The sequence below is a fragment of the Leguminivora glycinivorella genome, chromosome 17, assembly GCF_023078275.1.
Source record: "Leguminivora glycinivorella isolate SPB_JAAS2020 chromosome 17, LegGlyc_1.1, whole genome shotgun sequence".
NCBI classification, from domain to species: Eukaryota; Metazoa; Arthropoda; class Insecta; order Lepidoptera; family Tortricidae; genus Leguminivora; species Leguminivora glycinivorella.
In genome coordinates this window covers 16,811,516-16,833,977 of record NC_062987.1, presented here as the reverse complement: position 1 = coordinate 16,833,977, position 22,462 = coordinate 16,811,516, and the positions used below count along the sequence as shown (strand labels likewise).

Genomic DNA, 22,462 nt, shown 5'->3' with positions numbered 1-22,462 from the left:
GCGAAATCTGCGCTGTGACCGTTCGGTCTCATTGCTTGCCAAATTGTAGTAGAACGTTTAGTATGAGCGTTTTTCTATGTTGAATTATAAAGAGACATTCTAACTTGCGTGTGAAATAGGTACAGTCAACAACACGGCTGTGAATACAGACGAAGTGCCAAAAATATGTATACACACCGTAATGTACGGGCAATAAAGTTCTTTATACATATTTTTGGCTCTTTGTCTGTATTCACAGCTGTGTTGTTGACTGTATCTACTCTAAATAAGCTTACTTCCGGCGTATTATGCTTCCAATTTTATCACTTATCGATGTGTATAAAGTATCCGTCACGCTTTGGCAAGTATGACATTGTGAGACTTGTGAGAGTGACAGATGTCTTATCCACGTGGATAAGTGATAAAATTGGAAGCACAGTATGACAGTACGCCGGCTGGGTGTAACTACAAGCCATGCAAGCCTAATCTCGGCGTTGCTTACCGACACCGGTAAAAGGCGAGAATGCCTTACCGAGGGCAGGCGCGGGCTGCCGGCGCGGACGGCCGGCGTTCAGCGCCGTGGCTACCGCTGACCGCTTCGTTGATGTGCCGCTGTTGAAGAGAAACCATACATTAGTTAAATAAAGACACAAAGGATCATCATCATCATCATACAATCACGCCTGTATCCCATGAAGGGGTAGGCAGAGCACATGAAACTACTCGTTTTAGTGCCACTCTTGGCAAATAAGGGGTTGAAAGAAAACGAAATTGTGACATTGTAGTGACAGGTTGCCAGCCTCTCGCCTACGCCACAATTTAACCCATATCCCACAGTCGCCTTCTACGACACCCACGGGAAGAAAAGGGGTGGTGAAATTCTTAACCCGTCACCACACGGGCAAAAATACAGAGGATATCACACCTAATATTTTTATTATATTTTTTCTGGAACTGGATAGTATATTTTGGTGTCCATTATTATGGATCGTAAATAGAATGGCACCTCGGTGAACGGTTATTAGTGTTATTTTATTACGTTTAATTAAACATGAAGGTATTCTAGCTATTCTGTGCAATTGTAGTTTAAATGCAGAATTATAGTGTAGTGAAGTTTTATGGTTTAGACTCTCTGTGACGTCTTACGTCGTCTCTGTGTGCTGTCAACAAAATTATTGAATCGATATACCTATGGGTTAACCCTCCATTTTCGTTGGTGCAAGTGTTAAGTGCAAGTCTTAAATACAAATCTAAAGTTGGATTAAGACCGCGTTTCCACAAAAGCTTTGTGAGGATGCGTAGCGAGGGTTATTTTTATAATGAATACGATAATATCGTTAACGTGGGTATATATCTCTCTTTTCTATTCTCTCTTTCATATTGCCGCGACAGAGTCAGGATCGCCATCCAGCGTCAACGGTTGACATTCGCCTAGGTTGGCAGGTCACCAGAGACCAGCACGGGAAGCATGGTCGCGCGATAGACGATAAATTAGCAGGCCGTCCCTATCGCACGATTTTGCTCCGAATGTTACTTATCATAATTTTGTTTCATTATTATCAATAGTACTACTATCACTGTTCATAATAATCATTTAGTCGAAATTTTTTAATCATAAATTCTATACAAATATTTAATAACATTCATAATTTTGTGTTTAAGAAAATCATTCATCATAAAATTATTTAAAAAGATTTGGGGAAGTTCTATGAAAAACTTGTGCCATTTATAGAAGCGCGCTTGAAGCTTTTACAGTGACATATACAATTTACATTTAAAATTCTCGCTACGCTCGTCGTCGCACCTAACTGGACTGTCACATGTGATGTCTGTTCTGTTAAAAATAATATAACGATAAATTATATTACTCGCAATCGTTATGATCAATAAGTATATAAACATAAACATTAGTATAAAACGTATTTATGATGAATGACATTATGAACATAAGTCATTCGAAGTTACGATAGTTATTAACATAAAATTGTTATAAATAATGATCGTTATAATGTAAAATTGTATGAGAAACATTTTCGGACTACCAATAATCTATATAAAAATTTTATATGAACTTTGGCGCACCCATTTGTAAGTGCGATAGGGACGGCCTGATATTTTATTGATAACGCATTTTTTTTAAAGCAAGCAAGCAAAATTCGAAGTTCTGTAGTGTAGTACGTTTTAATTTGACGCCTATTTCCAAAACAAAAACGCCTACACCGCCTACGAGGTGATTGTTCCCCGAAATATTAGTATGTGATAACAGCCCCCCCGCGACTAAATAGCATATTCATGTCTTTTAATATAAGCTTTATGTCGTTAATATCTTCATCATGAATTCATGATCTCGCTGTGAACAGTAACCGCCCTTTAAGTGATAGCATGCATAGTATGTACCTACATTATACAAGGTAAAGTTACCTACTCATTAGACTTATATTGACTGGGATACAGACCGTGATTAAGCCTCCCCTTTTCCCTTCGTGGGCAACTCGGCCCACACACGACTCAGCCCGTGGGATCAGTTGACACCTTTTATTTTGTCGGGGGATACTCGGCCCATTAATTTGTCACGGGGTGTACTCAGCCCACGGGCTTAGTTGACACCAGTTTACCTCTATATGGACTACTTCCTTTTTGTCTCCCAATATTTCGAATTCTCACAAAAAACTGAAGAAGGCGGGTGGATGTCAAAGTTGGGTAGACAGCGCGCGATCTATAGCTTCGCAGGCAAGCATACTTCATTGTTTGTAACATTTTCATGTGATGTTGAATAAAAATTTTCTATGTCTATGTCTATGCATGGTCGCGTTATAAACGATGAAACGTCATTCAGGCCATGTTCAGGCCGTTAAAACGTCATTATCGCACTTACAAATAGTGAAAAAAGGACGGCCTGCCAGTTTTCCGTGACCACGATGCATGTAACTGTGTGGAAATATCGGGAGCTTGACAAAATTCAAAAATGTAATCCAGGCAGGCAATTATGGTCGCGCGATAAATGATAAAACATCAGGCCGTCCCTATCGCACTATTTGTAAGTGCGAAAATAACCGGGAATCATTCAAAGCTCTTAAAGTAAAGTCATATCTTTAGAAGCAATTTATACCGAAAAAGTTCGAGGAAAACGTGGGCCAATGCCCGAATTGTATATTTTAGTTTACACTTTGTGAAGAAAGTAGGTATACAAAATGTTTGAGTTATTATTATCTAAGTCTATAAATAATAAAGAAAATCGGGCCGGTCAGGGGTCACCGAGCTTTGTAGACCAAGATAGCCTTGGAGTACATTAATTACATTATACAGATTAATGCCGCAAATTTGAATGTGAAAATAGGCGATTTTATTTATTTGTCGCATGGCGTATGTGATTAGAACCGTGACATATTGTAGAAGACAGTACGGTTGCCAGCACGGGAAGCATGGTCGCCCATTGAGAGAAATTTGCATTGTGAATTTAACAAGTTCGACTTGTTGCGGTTTATCCATTTGGATCAGCCAAACGTATGTTTAAAACAATATGTGTCAGGTTGTTTTTATAAAATCGACTTGTTGATTCAAATATATTGCCGATTCAAATGACAAGTAGCTTGTTGTTTGAACCAAAGAGCACGTAGGCGCTATTTTAACCAAAAAACTTGTTGAACGAACATGAAAACTGGTTGTATTTTCTCTCAGTGCGCGATAGACGATAAAATAGCAGGCCGTCCCTATCGCACTATTTGTAAGTGCAATAGGGACGGCCTGATATTTTTATCGTCTATCGCGCGACCATGCTTCCCGTGCAGGTTGTTGCACTTTTAGTAGCCAGGTTCATTTGAATGTCCACCGTTAGGAGGATCAGTTTCAATTTCGAAATACGATACGTGAAAATACTATCAACAGCTTCACATAACGACGTAACGTGTTTGATTTTACTCCTCATAGCGGCTCACCCCAGGCTAAGCATGGGTCGCTCCATCTGGAGAATTACCATATGAAGAGGTTTGTCTGAACTGTACTCACTTAACTGTGCAGTCCACATGGCTCATGACCGTATTCAGTGCAGACACGCTACTTCTGGTCGCGATCCACAGCATTGAGGAAACGAGGAAGAAGAAGACTCACCTGAAGTCACTATATCTGTTGTCCTCCCCATATTTCCAGTGCCAAAGCTGGTCAAGCCGATCTTCGATGGAGGGTCCTCGGTCGAACCGATTGTGTTCACTGAGCAAGGGGCACTCCATCAGGAGAAGTACCTACTATTTACTTATGGATTGTGACTGAAGATGAAGATCTTCTTAGGTGAAGAGGTTTGTCTGAACTGTACTCCTAACACGCTACTTCTGGTCGCGATCCTCGGCATTGAGGGAACGAGGAAGAAGAAGAAGACTCACCTGAAGTCACTATATCTGTTGTCCTCCCCATATTTCCGATGCCAGAGCTGGTCAACTCGATCTTCGATGGAAGGTCCCCGGTCGAACCGATTGTGTCCGCTGAGCATGGGCCGCTCCATCAGTAGCCGCAGCAGGTCCAGGTTCTGGATCTCCGCGGAGATTAGCCCTGCTGAAGAGGATATCAATGAGTGGATGGTAGAAATTGCTACGTCATAAATTCATAACGTACAAATGTTTGTACACACAACAAAATTCTCAGCTTTTATTGAATAACAAATGATTCCAAAAAAAAACAAAACAAACCTTTCCAGCCGGCGTAATACGCTACATATGATACTATCATGCTTCCAATTCGATCACTTATCCACGTGGATAAGACATCTGTCACTCTCACACTGACATGCTTGCCAAAGAGTGACGGATGCTTCATCCACGTGGATAAGTGATAAAATTGGAAGCATAATACGCCGGCAGGTAAGCATGATCGCGTGATAAACGATAAAATCTCAGGCCATCCTATTCGCAATTACAAATTGTGGGTATACGTAGCCGAATGGCACAAACGCTCACGAAACGAAACGCTTGTAGATATCTATCTCTATCGCTCTTGCGTATTGGCGTGAAAGAGCCAAGCTACCTTTCGCGGCGTTTCGTTTTCGTTTCGCGTCGCAGAAACGCCATTCGGCTACGGCACCTGACGTTTTATCGTTTATCACGCGACCATACTTGCCTGGGCTTGCCTGAACTCAGGAGGTTATAATATCGTACTTACTCCGCAGGGCTAAAATGGACGACTGTCTATCATTTGTCAACATGTCTGTCACGTTCTAAAAAGTAGGTAAGTGCGAAAGTGACGCATGATATGATAAATCGGTCATGATAGGGCGCCACTGATGCCATGCCGTCACCTATGTGCCGACATCTTGTGACCTATGGCACAGTGACGTACCTACAGAAAATGTCATGACTTATTGGCAGTAGATTTTATGTAACAGAACTATTAGAAAGGTTATAAAAACGTATTCAGACGTTTTTATTATTTGGGTAAGACGTTATTCACGTCGTTCTGAAGTTTGAGCTAGATGTCGTTATAATACGCGAATAGCGTTATATCATTCAAAGTTCTATCGAATTAAATATACCTACTAAGGCCTAAAACAAAATTTAATCTACAAAATCACATATTTAAATACAGCTTTACTAATGATTTCAAATCCCTATTCAAATTCTCAAACGAATCATGCGCATTTACGTGATTTTAATATTTAAAAGCATACGAAACTACAATTATTAAATTTAATTAAAGTTCACCATACTGTAATTTGTGAGAAGGGTTTCTGTGCTTAGTGTTATATAAAACACGTCTCTAGAGATACCATTACCAAATGGATTGCCATTAAGGGGCAGTTGTTGTCACGCCCTTACAAACTGTGCCATGGAAAGTCCGTGTTCCGGAAAATTGTGAAATTGTGACTCAACCCGGTAACGGACTTTAAGTGCGAGTTTTTTTTAACCCCCGACGCAAAAACGACGGGGTGTTACAAATTATTAAATTTTGACGTGTCTTTCTGTGGCATCGTAGCTTTCGAACGGATGAACCAATTTAGATTTCGTTTTTTTTTGTTTGAAAGCTGAATTATTGACGTTTTAGAATGTCACAGTTTCGTTTTCTTTCAGCCCCTTATTTGCCAAGAGAGGCACTGAAACTTGAGAAGTTTCATGTGCTCTGCTTACCCCTTCATGGGATACAGGCGTGATAGTATGTTTGTATGTATGTTAGTACAGGGTTCATCAATTAAAGCATGACCAGAAATATATCGTCACTACTTTGAAAAAAACTTGCATCTCTTCTTTCAATGAAAAGAAAATTGTAGTAAGTATGTATAGAATTCATATAGACTCACTGCTTTTTAACTTTGAGGAGAAGCATGAGATACGAGATTTTTTAAAGTAGTGACGAAATGATCTTTGTCAGGAGGGCGCTGTTGTTCTGATGTATGGGGTGACAGTTCAGTTTAGTATGAAGAAAATAGTTCTAATAAATGCCGCAACATGGCGCGTAATCATATACAGGGTGTATTTTGATAGCGGGTCAGTAAGGGCAGCTATGAGATCCCGTAGACCTACGTGAAAATGGTCTAAGGAGACCATCCATCGCTTTCAAATTGATGAAAAATGCCATTTATAGATTTTGGAAAAAACATACAGGGTGCGAGTGTGTATCACAACAACAACTAGGTACATAGCCAAATGCACAAACGCTTACGATAATATTGTTATATCTCTGTCGCTCTTCCAAGCCACTTAACTCAAGTAGCAAGCAGCAAATGTAACTCATAAAAACAACCGATGACAGTTAAATAGTAACCCCCTTATTCATAAACGTACTCTAAATTATCAAGCCGACAAAATTCGTTTGTCCTTTTCTATCACACTTGTAACAAATCGGGCCGCGGATGACGAAATTATACAGTTTATTTACACAGGCACACAGGTTAGCACATTACACAATTATTTACATGGATATATACAAAAGAACAGGCTATTTACACATAATAATTACAATCTGGAGGCCGATTTTTTAATCTCACGGCGTTCGAATTCAGAAAATTGTAGGCAATTCACCGTTTTCAACCGGTATTTTAGTGACAGTGAGACTCAAAAATCGGCCCCCTGGCCGGCAAGCATGGTCGCACGATGAATGATAAAACATCAGGGTGGCTAGCCGAATGGCACAATCGCTCACGAAACGCTCACGAAACGAAGCGCTAGTAGATATCTATCTCTATCGCGCTTGCGTATTGGCGCGACAGAGCCAGCGGCGTATCGCTTTCGTTTGGCGTCGGAGAAATGCCATTCGGCTACGGGGCCAGGCCGGAAGTATCGCACTTACTGATAGTGCGATAGTGACGGCTTCGTGATTTATCATTTATCGCGCGACCATGCTTGCCTGCCTGATGTGCAAAACTATAACACCTTGCCTTGTTGACATTTCGTAACCTACTGAAATGTACATAAATAAAAGACGCGCGCTGGCAGTGGCATCCATACCGGCCAGGCTGCCAGCAGTGCCAGCACGCGAGCAGCACGGAGGTTGGTCGTTCCGTCGCCGAAAACACTACACTATTGTCCCAGATCTGTAATTTCACATTTTTGACACATTTGTTTTGAAGTATGTTGCGATTTGGCTAAGACGTATCGTTTGCCAAATCTAACGATTAATTTCGAATTGGTTGAATCGATTAGGCCCTATGTACAAGGAGGCGCTTAAACAAATATACGATTTCTATCAACTTACTGAAATGTCATTTGAATCGAAATGACAGACTCTGCCACAGCACTAGTTTAAAAATATAAATGAATGATAAGTGACATAATAAGTAAATCCTGCGTGATAAATTAATATCGTAAAATACCTACTCACTAACGAAGATCCGCCAAAATGTAACATGTGTTAGATTATGTTTAAAGTGAAATATTGTTTTTAAGTACTTGATTTTTTTAAATATTCTTACAGGATTTTATTTAAAATTTCATTAGGTTGCGCGAGTTTACGTTTTGTGGACAATAATATCTACGTCGGAAAGGGACAAACAAACTTTATCTGCTTGATATCTTTAGAACTGTACGTTTATGAATAAGTAAATAGAAAGGCCAGATAAACTTATCTCGTATGGGACACACATCCGTTTTGACCTTAATTGACCTACTCGTAACTTTTCCTCACAGCCAATTTTCGGCTAATATTATAAAAAACAATACAATTTGTCGTCATATATTTGTACAAAAGCTTTCATTTGGTTTTTGACAACGATATTCACTGAATAATATTGAAATCACTGTTTTGTTAGGGCCCTAAATCAACAAGCTCTGAATAAAGGAGTTTTCACACACTCAAGTCACAAATTTACATTGTGATTCGCATAGGGACAAGATAAATGAATAATCCATATAGGATTCGAGTTCAAACCGGCCAAGAGCGTGTCGGGCCACGCTCAGTGTAGGCACAGTATAATAAAGTGGTGTAGGGTTCCGTTAGTTTTCCGTATTTTCTCAAAAACTATTGAACCTATCAAGTTCAAAACAATTTTCCTAGAAAGTCTTTATAAAGTTCTACTTTTGTGATTTTTTTAATACTTTTTAAACGTATTGGTTCAAAAGTTAGAGGAGGGGGGTCGGGGGGGGGGGGGGGGGGGGGGGCACTTTTTTCCTTTAGGAGCGATTATTTCCTAAAATATTAATTTTGTCAAAAAACGATTATAGTAAACCCTTATCATTTTTAAATACCTCATCATCATTCGCCTGCCCTTATCCTATTCATTTGGGGTCGGCGCAGCATGTCTTCCGCTTCCATACCTCCCTATCATCCGTCATTTCATCATTCACTTGCTTTCGCTTCATATCATCTCTCACGCAATCCATCCACCTTTTCCTCGGTTTTCCTCTCCCGTTACTTCCTTCCACACTCATTCGCAATGCCTTTCTCGTCACATGACTTTCATCCCTTCGCATCACATGCCCATACCATGCCAGACGATTAGCTCTTACTTTTTCTACTATCGGTGCAACTTTCAGGCTTCCTCTTATACGCTTCCTCTCACTCATTCTTTATCTTATCCATCCTTGTCACGCCACACATTCATGTTAACATTCTCATCTCTGTTACATGCAATCTCTTTTCATCCATCACCTTTAGGGCCCAGCACTCATCACTCATTTTTAAATACCTATCCAACAATATATCACACGTTGGGGTTGGAATGAAAAAAAAACCAGTCCCCACTTTACACTTTTTCCACTTTTTAATTTACCACTTTGTCGGCGTGATTAAAATACATAATGGTACCAAATTTCAGCTTTCTAGTGCTAACGGTCACTGAGATTATCCGCGGACGGATGGACGGACGGACGGACAGACAGACATGGCGAAACTATAAGGGTTCCTAGTTGACTACGGAACCCTAAAAAGGCCCAACAGGAATACAGTTAGGTTAAAATGTTTCAGTTCCTCATGTTACATATTCCTTATATATTTTTATATACTTCATGTATATATTTTTATGTAGTCCGCAGGCAATTATGGTCGCGCGATAAATGATAAAATAGCAGGCCGTCCCTATCGCACTATATGTAAGTTCGATAGGGACGGCCCGATGTTTTATCATCTATCGCGCGACCATGATTGCCCTACTGAAGGAGGTATACGTAATAGGACCCCTGTATCTTCACTGATGACAATGTAACAATTAATATTATCTCGCGGGCTGAGTTGTTGCAACTTTCCAAACGAAGCTAATGTAACGGTGGTTTTAACGAAGTAAAGTTTGTTGCGGCTTGAATTTCGGAAACTGCCTTACTTACTTGCTTATTTAAAACTAGCGTTTGCCCGCGGCTTCGCTCGCGCTAAATTCGAAAATTGCGGAATGCTCCATACAAACTTAAACCTCCTATTTTAGGGAATTGGGGGGGGGTAGAAAGTGACAAAAAGTAGCCTATGTCCCTCTCTATCCCGTCAACTATCTCCACTTAAAAAATCAATTCAATTCAATTCAATTCAAAATATCTTTATTCATGTAGGCCTAGTTATAAGCTCTTATGAATAGTTCATTACATATCGTCGTATACAATTCGTCGCTCCGTTTTGCCGTGAAAGACGGACAAACAAACAGACACACACACTTTCTCATTACATTATTTTATTTGTTTATTAGTATGGATTTGTAATTATGTAACACTAGTTTAAACTGTATTTTTCTTACTAATAAAAATACGTACAAATGGTGGACTTAATATCAGTAACAATAAGAATTATTTATATAGGATACATTTACAATCTTCATATTAAGAATCGTATACCTCCATTTTTTTTTATTAAATACTATCATAACTACATTCATGATGTCTACAAATTTAATGTATCGTTTTCAAAATGTGTATTGACGTGGTATAATGATATTTCAAATAAAGAAATATGTCATTTTGTTCGTATAAAAAATAAAAACACGCAGAAATATTTGGGGAAAACATGATTTTGGCCACTTCCAGGCTGCGAAACAGCGCCATCTAGTTAAAAGCCCAAAAAGGCCATAGGTACTTTCAGGATTTACGCTTTTCTGTATGGATTCGCTGATTCGTCAGTAAATAAGAACAAAGAAAACTATAGGTATCCTTTTCTCTAGCACCCTAAAGAAAAAGGATGCATATAGTTTTCTTTGTTCTTATTTACTGACAGACTTGTTTGACAGAGTATAGGCTGGGCGTAGCCATCGACGGTTCAGAACCAGTACCTATACGGCACTGGTCCCACCGCGAGCTAGTAAGCTATGAGCTATCGGCTATAAAAACGAACAAAAGATAAGTAAGGCACTGGTCCCACCGCGAGCTAGTAAGCTATGAGCTATCGGCTATAAAAACAAACAAAAGATAAGCACTCCCGTGTAAATAAAAGAGACACGGCGATGTTGATAGTTCACCGCTGGGCGAGTAACTATAAACATCGCCGTGTCTCTTTTATTTACACCGGAGTGATCATCTTTTGTTCGTTTTTATAGCCGATAGCTCATAGCTTACTAGCTCGCGGTGGGACCAGTGCCTAAGCAATAAAGTCGTGTATACATATTTTTGGCACTCCGTCCGCATCTATATTTAATACCTACTTTATTTAAGTTTGATTGGTGTTTTCTATCAACGTCCGTCTTGCTAATGCACCCGGAAGCCTCTTTTTAACTCAATTTATTACGAATTTCCGCTTTTTAGTTCTAACGAAACGGATCTCTTTGTGCCTACCATGAATGAAGCTAGGGGAAGCGGCTGTAGCTGAGCTTCACGGCCCAGACACAACATTGGTCTAAGCGCGACAGCGGTGAGCGGCAGCCATACGTGCGAATGAAAAGGCCCATCGCAGTGTCTCGCTCCAATGCATGAACGCCGCACACCGCTGTCGCGCTTAGACCAAATACCAATGTCGTGGCTGGGCCGTAATGTTGAGTTTGGTGAGTACCTACTACCTAGAATACATAGACATAGAATATAATAGATACCACACCGCCATGACCACAGAACACTCTATTTAATATTGATAAACATGAAAAAAAAATAGTGCGCGGAGTCCCTTCGCGCGGAAGAAGTGAAACTTCGTAACATAAACTCAAAATCATTCTGTCAAGTGACTGTCACGTTTTTGCGTTTAGTTACTTCCATCTTTTTACTGTTTTAAATATTTTACATTGTTAATAATTGCTCAAATTATTGAAAACAAACATAAACTCATGAAATACGGACAAGTTTCACTAGAAAAATTGGCGTAGTTTTTTCATATTCCTGGCATTAGTCTAGCATGTTTTCAAAATTCGAGTTGACAACACTGCACACTGAGTAGAAGATTCACTTCAAAAAATAAGTACCTATGGAGTATATGCATGCGCGGATCCAGGGGGGGGGGGTCATGGGGGTCATGACCCCCCTGGAGCCCAGGCTGGCCATACAAATAGACCACGTGATCCCCCCGGAGGGCCTGGGCCTTTATCACGTGACTCCCCCCTGGGCACGAAGCTGGATCCGCGCTTGAGTATATGGAGTTCAAAAAATTCTCCTAGTCGTAATTGCCCCGCTGTACCTAGCGGTGTTCTTGAAGATTAGAATAGAAGTTGTAATTTATCGTTCACTAGCGGCCCGCATTATAAACGGGAAAGTGTGTGTGTCTGTTTGTTTGTCCGGCAAAACGGAGCGGCGAATCGACAGAACACGAATAAACAGAACTTTATTGCCTGTACATTATAGTGTGTATACATATTATTGGATCTGTATTCACAGCTTGGTTGCTGACTGTCTTACTCTTCAATTGGATTGTCTTTGTGTTCAACAATGTGAATGTGTGAACAAAAGAAATGCATTACATATTCACGTACAAAGCATTATGCATAACTATGCAACTGTCGGGCGAACTGGATAAAAATTGACGATTTTTTTCCCCTTAAATTCACTAGGCCCGAATTTCGAACAATAGTGCGAATTCATAAATATTTGCATTTGAAGAGCGGCAAATAAATATTAAATTTTCAGACTAGTCTATTTTTATTTTTACACGCTTATATGTACAAAGCTTTTTAATAGTTATTTGTTAACAAGGGTGCAAAGTTGTATTTAAACGCCGAGTGTAGATTTTTCAACACATGAGAAGTAAAATACATTTGCACCTGTGTGTAACACAAAACTTTTCCGCTCACTATAGCGAGGAAAGTATAACGCAAAAAAAGCGTTTATCACTGTTTCCAGTAGTTCTATAGGTGGTAAATCATCTTCATCACAAGATGCACCATAAAATGCGTTTTTACCCGCTGGCATTAAAGGAAAATGTATGTCATTCATTGTATGGAGAAGGGACCAGCGCCCTAAACGGTTACTTACTAAAACCAAAAATTACATACCTATATACACTATACAGTCTGACCAAAAATATAGATATTAAAAAGGGGTGTGTAATGATTGGTATAACTTTTTTTGGTATAGTAACATTTGATATAATAACATTTGGTATATATTTAAAGGATAATTATAATCACTCATTTGACATAATTAACATTTGGTATAACCACAAAATATCTACTTTTATTTTGTATAATCTTTATTTCGTATAACACTTATTTATAATAACCGTTATATGGTATAACTATCTATTGATATACGATTATTATAATATAACTAGCAAACAGTATAAAACATTTCATGAATTAATATTCTTTTTTGAAGGCATCACAGTTCTAACCTAACCTAACCTACTTTTCTGATAGCAGTACATATGTTTAAGGGTCACAGTTCTAACCTAACCTAACCTATTTTTCTGGTAGCAGCGCGTTGTGTGTAGGGATCACAGTTCTAACCTAATTTACTTTTCTGGTAAATGATGGATTTAATTTCATTGTACAATTTTTTTTGTTCTAACTGTGTTTAGAAAGAATTTGTGTTACACAATTTATACTCAATACTCAATACTCAAATCTTTATTGCAAATAAGGACAAATCCATGCAGTAGTGGATACACAGTATCAATAGAATCTTAAGCTAAACTAAACCAAATAGGTATGTAGGAATATTCATCTCAAAAAGGTATTAATAAAATTCACATTATAACATTAAACAATTCATAGTGTAAAATTTAAAACAATGCGATAAAATGATGAATAAGAATAAAAATTAGAATATAGATATGATAAAATTACAATACAAAAATTGATACAATTTGTCACATTAATTCAATTCAATAGTTTAAAACAATAAAAATTAAAATAAAATTATCTATGTCAATCAAATATTTTGCCAAAGTATTCGTCCAAGTTATAGTAAGGTCTATCCATTAAATATGTCTTCAAATTGTTACTGAACTCTTTAACATTAGTGGAATCTTTAATTTTCATGTCAAGATAAGGTAACGGCGGCTATCAACGCGGGTATCGAAATCGACGTCCATTACCGCCGCATTTGCAAATACGCATTTTATAGGCAAACCGACCAATTTCTTAAAAAAAGTTACTCACACAAAGGAAGCCTGTTTAGTCGACTAACGCACATATAGGCGATAGAGAGTGTGAATGAAAGAAGACGCTCGCTATTTGACAGTTTTTGCCACGGGGCCGCGAGAAGAGGTTGTGTCATACTGACGTGTGACGCTAAACCTAAGTGAACTCCAATCTCATTTAGTAGTTTACGTAATAATTATGGCAAACAGGTGAAAGTTATGCATTTCAAATTATTATTTATAGTTTTCTACATGACTTCTGAGTACTTTTTACGTATTGTTTAGCCTGGAAATGTGTTTAAAGTGGAAATTAAAAGACAGCGGTGAAAGGCGCCATTTCGTGAGTAGATTCTATTACTGTGGTATACCACGGTAATAGTTAAAGTAGTGATATTAGTTATTTTTGCTTTATTTTAAGTATATGTGATCAGTTATATAATGTCTTACAGTTGTTTCAATCTTGATCTATTCACGCTATCAAAGAACTATTTACGCGGTATGAAAATTATTCAACAAAACCTTAATTTTTAGCAAAAACTTCATGACTGATTTCGTAGTTTCTATGAAAACCGTTAATTTGTCAATTTTTTAAACATTGACATAAAGTCTGATGCTTACTTACCAGTTATGTAAGCTTGGTTTTAATATAAGGTTGCAATATTTTATTTTGATTTGTAATGAAAATACATCTGTATGACTTTGTTTTTATGGGTCGGAATTAGATTTTATAATACTCCAATTTATGCCTATTACCGATGGTACGATCAGATAACCCTCGGTAATAGAATATATTAGAATCTATTACCGATCCATGCAATATTTGTTTGGGTCGGTAATGGGTTCCTATAGAAGTATCTATTACCGAGCGACATATTAGTCTCCATTAATTATTATATATTTTAATTGCGATATGATTGATGCTTTTCTTATAATATGCAAAACGTGATTCGGGTAGCATAAGATCTAAATTACGACGAAGCGGATATCTTTCACATTCTTTTTTGAATTGGTATGATCCTATATTTTTGTGGACAAATAAGCAGATTTGGTATATATACAATGCGGTTACTGTGAGTATGTTATTTTTTATAAAAAGATCCCTATGCGTTTCAGGGAAATAACCTTCAATGAAGCGTATACATTTTTTTTGCATTAGTAAAATTTTATTTGCATTTGTACTGCTGCCCCACACTTCGATACCATACCTGATTATACTCTCTACATATGAGTAATATATAGTTTTCAGAGTTTGTTTATCGCAAATTTTAGCCATCGATTTTAGTGAATAACATGCACTTCCTAGTCGTTTTACAATATAATTTATATGGTCATGCCATCTTAAATGTTGGTCTAGTTCGATACCAAGAAAACGGATTGTATCCGATTTAGCAAAAGGCAGATTGAGAGAACAGTCCATTGAGTTGAATGCGCGTTTAAATATCATGTAGCAGCACTTATCATTATTGAGCGACAGACCATTTGCGGAGAACCATTCTGAGAGATTCTCCCATCCGCGGGTGGTTATATTCTGCAGGTCTTTGTGAGTCTCTGCACCCAGAATCAGACTGGTGTCGTCAGCATACATGTAGGGTGTTCCATTGGAGATATTTTCAGGAAGATCATTAATAAATATAATGAATAGTAGCGGTCCCAGAACTGATCCTTGCGGAACACCACGTTTTATTATGCCTTGATCAGATTTATATATATTGTTACTCTCTGTTTGGCTTGAGCACTTAATTTCAACAAATTGTTTACGCCCAGTCAGGTAGGAAGATATCAAATTGAGTACTGTACCCCGTATGCCATAATATTCGAGTTTGTAAAGCAAAATCTTATGATCGACACAATCAAAGGCTTTGCTTAAGTCGCAGAATATTCCTGCACATTTTATATCACTGTTAAGATGACTCATTATCTCTGACGTTAGTTTAGTAATAGCTGTGATTGTGTCTTTGCCTTTTAGGAATCCAAATTGTCTTGTGGATATATAATTATTGTCGTTCATATATTTTTCTATTCGATCTGCTAGGCATTTTTCAAATATTTTTGCGATAATTGGGAGCAATGAGATGGGTCTGTAGTTCTTAATTTGTTGTGTACTACCTTTCTTATGTACTGGAACTACCTTAGCATTCTTAAGTTGACTCGGGAATGTTCCCATTTTTATATGTTCATTGAATATAAGGCATAATGGTATGCAGAGAATGTCAACATTGTGTTTTAGTATAGAGGTATGTATATCATCTGGTCCGCATGAATTGCTATTTTTTAAATTTTTGGTGACTTTAATGATCTCATATTCCATAATAGGTTTTAGAAACATGGATTTAGTGTTATCTACAGATTTCCTTTTTAGGAAACTTTTAAAATCGCGGTTTAAATATGGAGTATGCAGGTTTTCCCCTACATTAAGAAAATATTCATTAAATAAGTTGCTTATACACTTAGGATCACTTATAATTGTATTACCATGCTCTATTTTCCAAGACCCGGTGTTATTCGTAGTCGCTTTGCCTGTATTCTCCTTGATTAATTTCCAGACAGCTTTTGATTTGTTACTTGCTTTTGCAATTGTTTTTGTGACATAGTTTCGTTTTGCAGTAGTCAGCACATTTTTAAGAATACGTTGGTACATCTTGAAGTGAGAATGAAGTTCAGGGTCAGATTTACGTTTAAGGTTAATATACATTTTCCTTTTATTCCTACAACATATTTTAATTCCTTTGGTTATCCAATTTTTTTTGTTAATTCTAATTTTACGTGTTTTAACTGGGTAATATTTATTTATTAGGTCATGCAAGATGTCATAAAACATATTTAGTTGTGTTTCATAGTCCTTGTTAGTTAACAGTGGCCACCAGTCTATTTGCTCTAATGCACTTCTAAATTGAATATTTGCTAGTTTATTGTAGAATCTCTTTGTAACTACTTTATATTGAACACTTCTTTCAGCGGTATTGTGTTTAAAAAATATTATCTGTGAATCGTGATCGGAAAAAGGACATGGCTCAACTAAAGCCTTTATGTACTGATGATTGTCAGTGAAAATATTATCGATTATCGTTTCAGTGTTTCTTGTACTTCTCGTTGGGTCAGTGATTGTGGGCTTTAAGTTATGTACGAGCAGGGTCTGTAGTAGGTCTTTTGTGGTCTGGAGTTTACTATCTGCCATGTTTATGTTGAAGTCGCCACAAAGCATTATATTATGCTTATCAAACTGTAATAGAAATTTGTCAATGTTTTCTAGAAACTTTTTTACACTGGATTGTGGACATCTATAGATTGCGAAGATATGCATATTGGACTTTCCGTTATTGATATTCACACCACACATCTCACAACATCGTTCAATGTTACACTCTGATACATCAATAGGGGTACAGTGCTGCACGATATCATTTCTAACAAATAGTAAAGTTCCACCTCCTCTACTTTCACTGCGTGCGGTTTCCGTAGCGATGGTGTATCCCGGTAGATTGATTGATTTGAATTCATTTGGTTCAAGCCACGTTTCAGTAATAGCAATAACATTGGGACACATTTTTAAATCACATTCAAGGTAAGCCTCTAGACTAAGCAATTTATTCCTCAATCTATTTATGTTTAAGTGCATAATAGTAAAAGTAGGACTTACGTGAGATGTGATAGATGTTGCGTTATTCATAAAAAAGATTGGCTATTGTACATTTTTTCGTTTATTACTTTTAAGCATGCATTGATCGAGAGTGCAACCTTGTATTTTCCTTTAATGTTTAATTTACATCCATCTCGTTTGAAATCCTGATACACTAAATTGTCACCAACACATGCGACATATGCATGAGAATATTTACTTAGAAGTGGAACTTCGGTGTTAATTTTAGTTACAAAGTTGTTAAAGGGTTCAGCATGTGACTTTACGCTTAATGGTATAGTACAAATCACAACTTTACAGTGTGTAAGGGTTTTTACAGCTTCATCTAGATATTTTACTGTATGCTTATAACTACTGAAATTAGAGTTAAAATTAAAATCACTGCCACCACACATTAATACTACACAGTCTTTGTCTGTAAACGTTTTTGTTTTTTCGTTGATATCCTTAAGTACACGGTCGGTTGTTCCATGGTAGATCACATCAGTATAGATGTCATAATCTGATTTTCTTATCTTGGACAGTATATGTGATAACTCAGTTCCATGTAGATCAGAAAGTATTAAGAGTTTTGGTTTTTGGTCTGCTTGCCTTTCTCCTGTTGGTCGGCTCAGCACATCGAGAATTGATTGGTCGCCGCTTTTCCAAGGGGACGTATCTGTAGTTTTGGGCGTGAAAGTATTAATATTTACAGAATTTGAGACAGGAAGGTGATGTTTAGTAATTAGATCTGATAGGCTGGTTTCAATATTTTGCATTTTTTTTTCCATTGACGAAATAGATCGTTGCATTTGACGAGTGACGGTCTCCCTTTTTTTTAGTGTTCTATGTTCCAATTGTAATTTTTGATAATCTTTTGTTATATTACTTAGTCGAGCCAGGAGCCTCTTTATTTTGGTATTATTAATTTTCTGTTTCTTTCTTTTGGTTTCAGGATTTGTTTCGTCATGAAGTGGTATGACTGACGAAGCTTTCTTCAGTTTAGTAATTTGTTTAGCAAGTTCCAAATTTTCTTCCTCTAATTCCTCAATTCTAACTGCTAGATTTCTCTTTTCCTGTTCAGCCTTTTGAATTGTAGATTTTAGAGGTGTCAGTACTTCTATATTATCCGTATCCATGTATTCAATTCGGGATGTTAGGTCATTGTTGTCGAGGGTGACCAAATTTATCCGAGTAATTTTGGCGGGCGGAAAATGTTAAGGATTGTAGCTTTAAAAATATATTAAAAATAATTTCGCCTGGCAACATTATGCAAAAAAGTAAAAAAAAAATATAACCGTCGATTCACTCTCTTTTCCCATGTCGTCTCGAGGAGCATGTCGCGCTAACCTTTTCGAAATTAAAGTAAATTATAATATACTCGTGAAAAATCGTGTGTGAGTTTGTGGAAGGCTGATCGATTGAAGAAGCACGTCGCCTGTTCCATTTTCGGTGTCTGAGCTGGTTAAGGTAACTCGGATTCAAGGTAAGTCTGGACGAGCCGAGATTCGAGGAGCCTGGCCAGCCACCGCCGACTGCTGCATCGTCGCCTACAGCCGAACAAGGTGAGTGCTTCCCACAATTGACCCAGCCTATCTTAAATTCCCTAATTTCTTGTCGTGTCGTTCGTGTCGTTAAGCTATAAAGTTAATCGAATACAGTCCACATATATAATTTAAAGATATCGAAGTAAAATAATCCCCTACATTACCCTTAAGAGTAACGAAAAGGGGGGCTCGGGGGGCGAAGCCCCCCGCATAAAAGAAAGATCAACGTAGTATTTAGAATAAGTTGGGTTAGCGTTTTCTTTTGACCTTTAAGAGCAAACAAAGGGGGGCTCGGGGGGCGAAGCCCCCGCATAAAAGAAAGATCAACGTTGTATTTAAAATAAGTTGGGTTAAGGTTTTCTTGTGATCCTTAAGAGTAAAGAAAAGGGAGGCTCGGGGGGCGAAGCCCCCCGCATGAAAGAAAGATTAACGTAGTATTTAGAATAAGTTGGGTTAGCGTTTTTTTGTGACCTTTAAGAGCAAACAAAGGGGGGCTCGGGGGGCGAAGCCCCCCGCATGAAAGAAAGATCAACGTAGTATTTAAGATAAGTTGGGTTAGCGTTTTCTTGTGACCTTTAAGAGCAAACAAAGGGGGGCTCGGGGGGCGAAGCCCCCCGCATAAAAGAAAGATCAACGTTGTATTTAAAATAAGTTGGGTAATGGTTTTTCTGTGACCCTTAAGACCAAATAAATTAATAGTTTAAAAAACACTATAAAACACGCTTTTATAATTAGTTGAAATGTGACAATATTTTCTAATCGAGTCAAACAAAATCCCACTAGCTGAGAACTTCAAAACAATGTATGGCGAAAGTATGTCTCTCTAATGTCTTCAAAAAGTCCGCGATGGCACATGTCTATATTGTCTATCTTTTACGGATAACTTACTAGGTATAAACATTTTTATGATAATACCGTAATAAGAAGGTAGCCGCTAGTTATTATTAAGTAGCAATTAGCAATAAGTACACGTTAAGCCACAAATGGCATGTAAAATCCGCCTACTTGAAATAAATTTATGTATAAATGTTAAAAGTATTTCATTATTAATGACTAAAAAGTATAAAATAAATTAATAGTTTAAAAAACACTATAAAACACGCTTTTATAAAATGCACGTAAAAGTCAAAAATAAATTATGGATCGTTCAAGTTGTCTCTATTTGTGAGCTGAAGTTTAAAAACTATGTGCTTTTAATTATAATATTTGATTGTAAAAGCGTGGGGCGCTGGAACAGGAAAGACTTTCTTGTAAACAAATACTAATCCGAACTTCCTGGCGAATGAAGTTGCATAAGAACATAACGTTTACATATGCCGCCTAAGGGTTACCAAAGAGAACCAAAGATATCTCGTCCCCGAACAAGAACTCTGCATCCTGTCACTGTAGACACTTTCCCCTTTTGTACTTTGATTACCGGAAAAAAGCGGCGTTCTAAGTGTCGCTGACTGTCGACTCTCCTCGCTACTAGCGCATATTTTGTCTGAGTTCGACAAACTGGTACCTACTTTGAACACTGACTTTTAATTGATTTGACTGTTTAATGTAGAACCTACTAGTCATAGCAACTCCAGTTAGCGCGTCAATCTGTGTAACCTCCTTCCCGTAACATAGCATAATTTGATTTATCAGCAAGTTATACAAAAAGTCTTTCCTGTTCCAGCGCCCCACGCTTTTAGAATCAAATATTATAATTAAAAGCACATAGTTTTTAAACTTCAGCTCACAAATAGAGACAACTTGAACGATCCATAATTTATTTTTGGCTTTTACGTGCATTTATAAAAGCGTGTTTTATAGTGTTTTTTAAACTATTAATTTATTATTTTTTTATAAGAACAAATGACATACCTGGTCTATTTTTTATTTTAATACAATTTGAAAAATAGTACATTTCGTTATAAGTGCGAGAAGAATGACATTCTCGCACGTGTGACGAAAGACGTTTTTTAATACAGTTGCAAAAAACACTACTACAACGAAATAAAACAATAAACAATCTAAACTCCTAATTTTCGCATTGACATTGACTCATTAACACGCTTTTATTAGGTCGTCGTGTATGTAACTATGTATGTAATGGAATCTAAGGAAGCTAATTTAACCATCTTCCAGGAGTCGTAGCGTAATGAAAATTGGCAGCTATATGTAGTTCCGATGACAATACAATAATATGGTACTGTTGAGCTGATCTGATGATGGAGTCGGAAGATATGAACTGGAACTACATGATGGAACATCGTATCATAGCCGTTTTTGGGTTTCTTAGAAAAGTCTTGTAATGAACTTTGACTACAACTAGGTTTCAAGGTCTGATGATGAAGCCGAAAGATATGAACTGGAACTACATGATGGAACATCGTATCATAGCTGTTTTTGGGCTTCTTAGAAAAGTCTTGTAATGAACTTTGACTACGATTAGGTTTCAAGGTCTGATGATGGAGCCGGAAGATATGAACTGGAACTACATGATGGAACATCGTATCATAGCTGTTTTTGGGCTTCTTAGAAAAGTCTTGTAATGAACTTTGACTACGATTAGGTTTCAATGTCTGATGATGGAGCCGGAAGATATGAACTGGAACTACATGATGGAACATCGTATCATAGCTGTTTTTGGGCTTCTTAGAAAAGTCTTGTAATGAACTTTGACTACGATTAGGTTTCAAGGTCTGATGATGGAGCCGGAAGATATGAACTGGCACTACATGATGGAACATCGTATCATAGCTGTTTTTGGGCTTCTTAGAAAAGTCTTGTAATGAACTATGACTACGATTAGGTTTCAAGGCCTGTTGATGGTGCCGGAAGATAAGAACAGAAAAAAAGGGGGGGGGCACGAGGGGGGAAGCATGAAAGAAAGATCAACGTAGTATTTAAAATAAGTTGGGTTAGCGTTTTCTTGTGACCTTCCATAGCAAACAAAGGAGGGCTCGGGGGGCGAAGCCCCCCGCACAAAAGAAAGATAAACGTTGTATTTAAAATAAGTTGGGTTAGGGTTTTCTTGTGGCCTTTAAGAGCAAACAAAGGGGGGCTCGGGGGGCGAAGCCCCCCGCACAAAAGAAAGATCAAAGTTGTATTTAAAATAAGTTGGGTTAGCGTTTTCTTGTGACCTATAAGAGCAAACAAAAGGGGGGCTCGGGGGCGAAGCCCCCGCATAAAAGAAAGATCAACGTTGTATTTAAAATAAGTTGGTTTAGGGTTTTCTTGTGACCCTTAAGAGTAACGAAAAGGGGGCTCGGGGGCGAAGCCCCCGCATAAAAGAAAGATCAACGTAGTATTTAAAATAAGTTGGGTTAGGGTTTTCTTGTGACCCTTAAGAGTAACGAAAAGGGGGCTCGGGGTGGAAGCCCCCGCATAAAAGAAAAATCAACGTAGTATTTAAATTAAGTTGGGTTAGCGTTTTCTTGTGACCTTTAAGAGCAAACAA

At 37.7% G+C, this 22,462-nt stretch overlaps 1 protein-coding gene across 1 annotated transcript in view; it reads right to left on the bottom strand.

The window, feature by feature from the left end:
• LOC125235619 overlaps positions 1-22,462 on the bottom strand; it is a 67,612-nt gene that overhangs the window by 1,061 nt on the left and 44,089 nt on the right. The window contains exons 2-3 of the mRNA XM_048142217.1: positions 4,356-4,524; positions 512-591 (exon numbers count right to left, since the gene is read on the bottom strand). Of these exons, the coding sequence (XP_047998174.1) occupies positions 512-591; positions 4,356-4,524 (249 nt within the window). The remainder of the gene's footprint in view (positions 1-511; positions 592-4,355; positions 4,525-22,462) is intronic.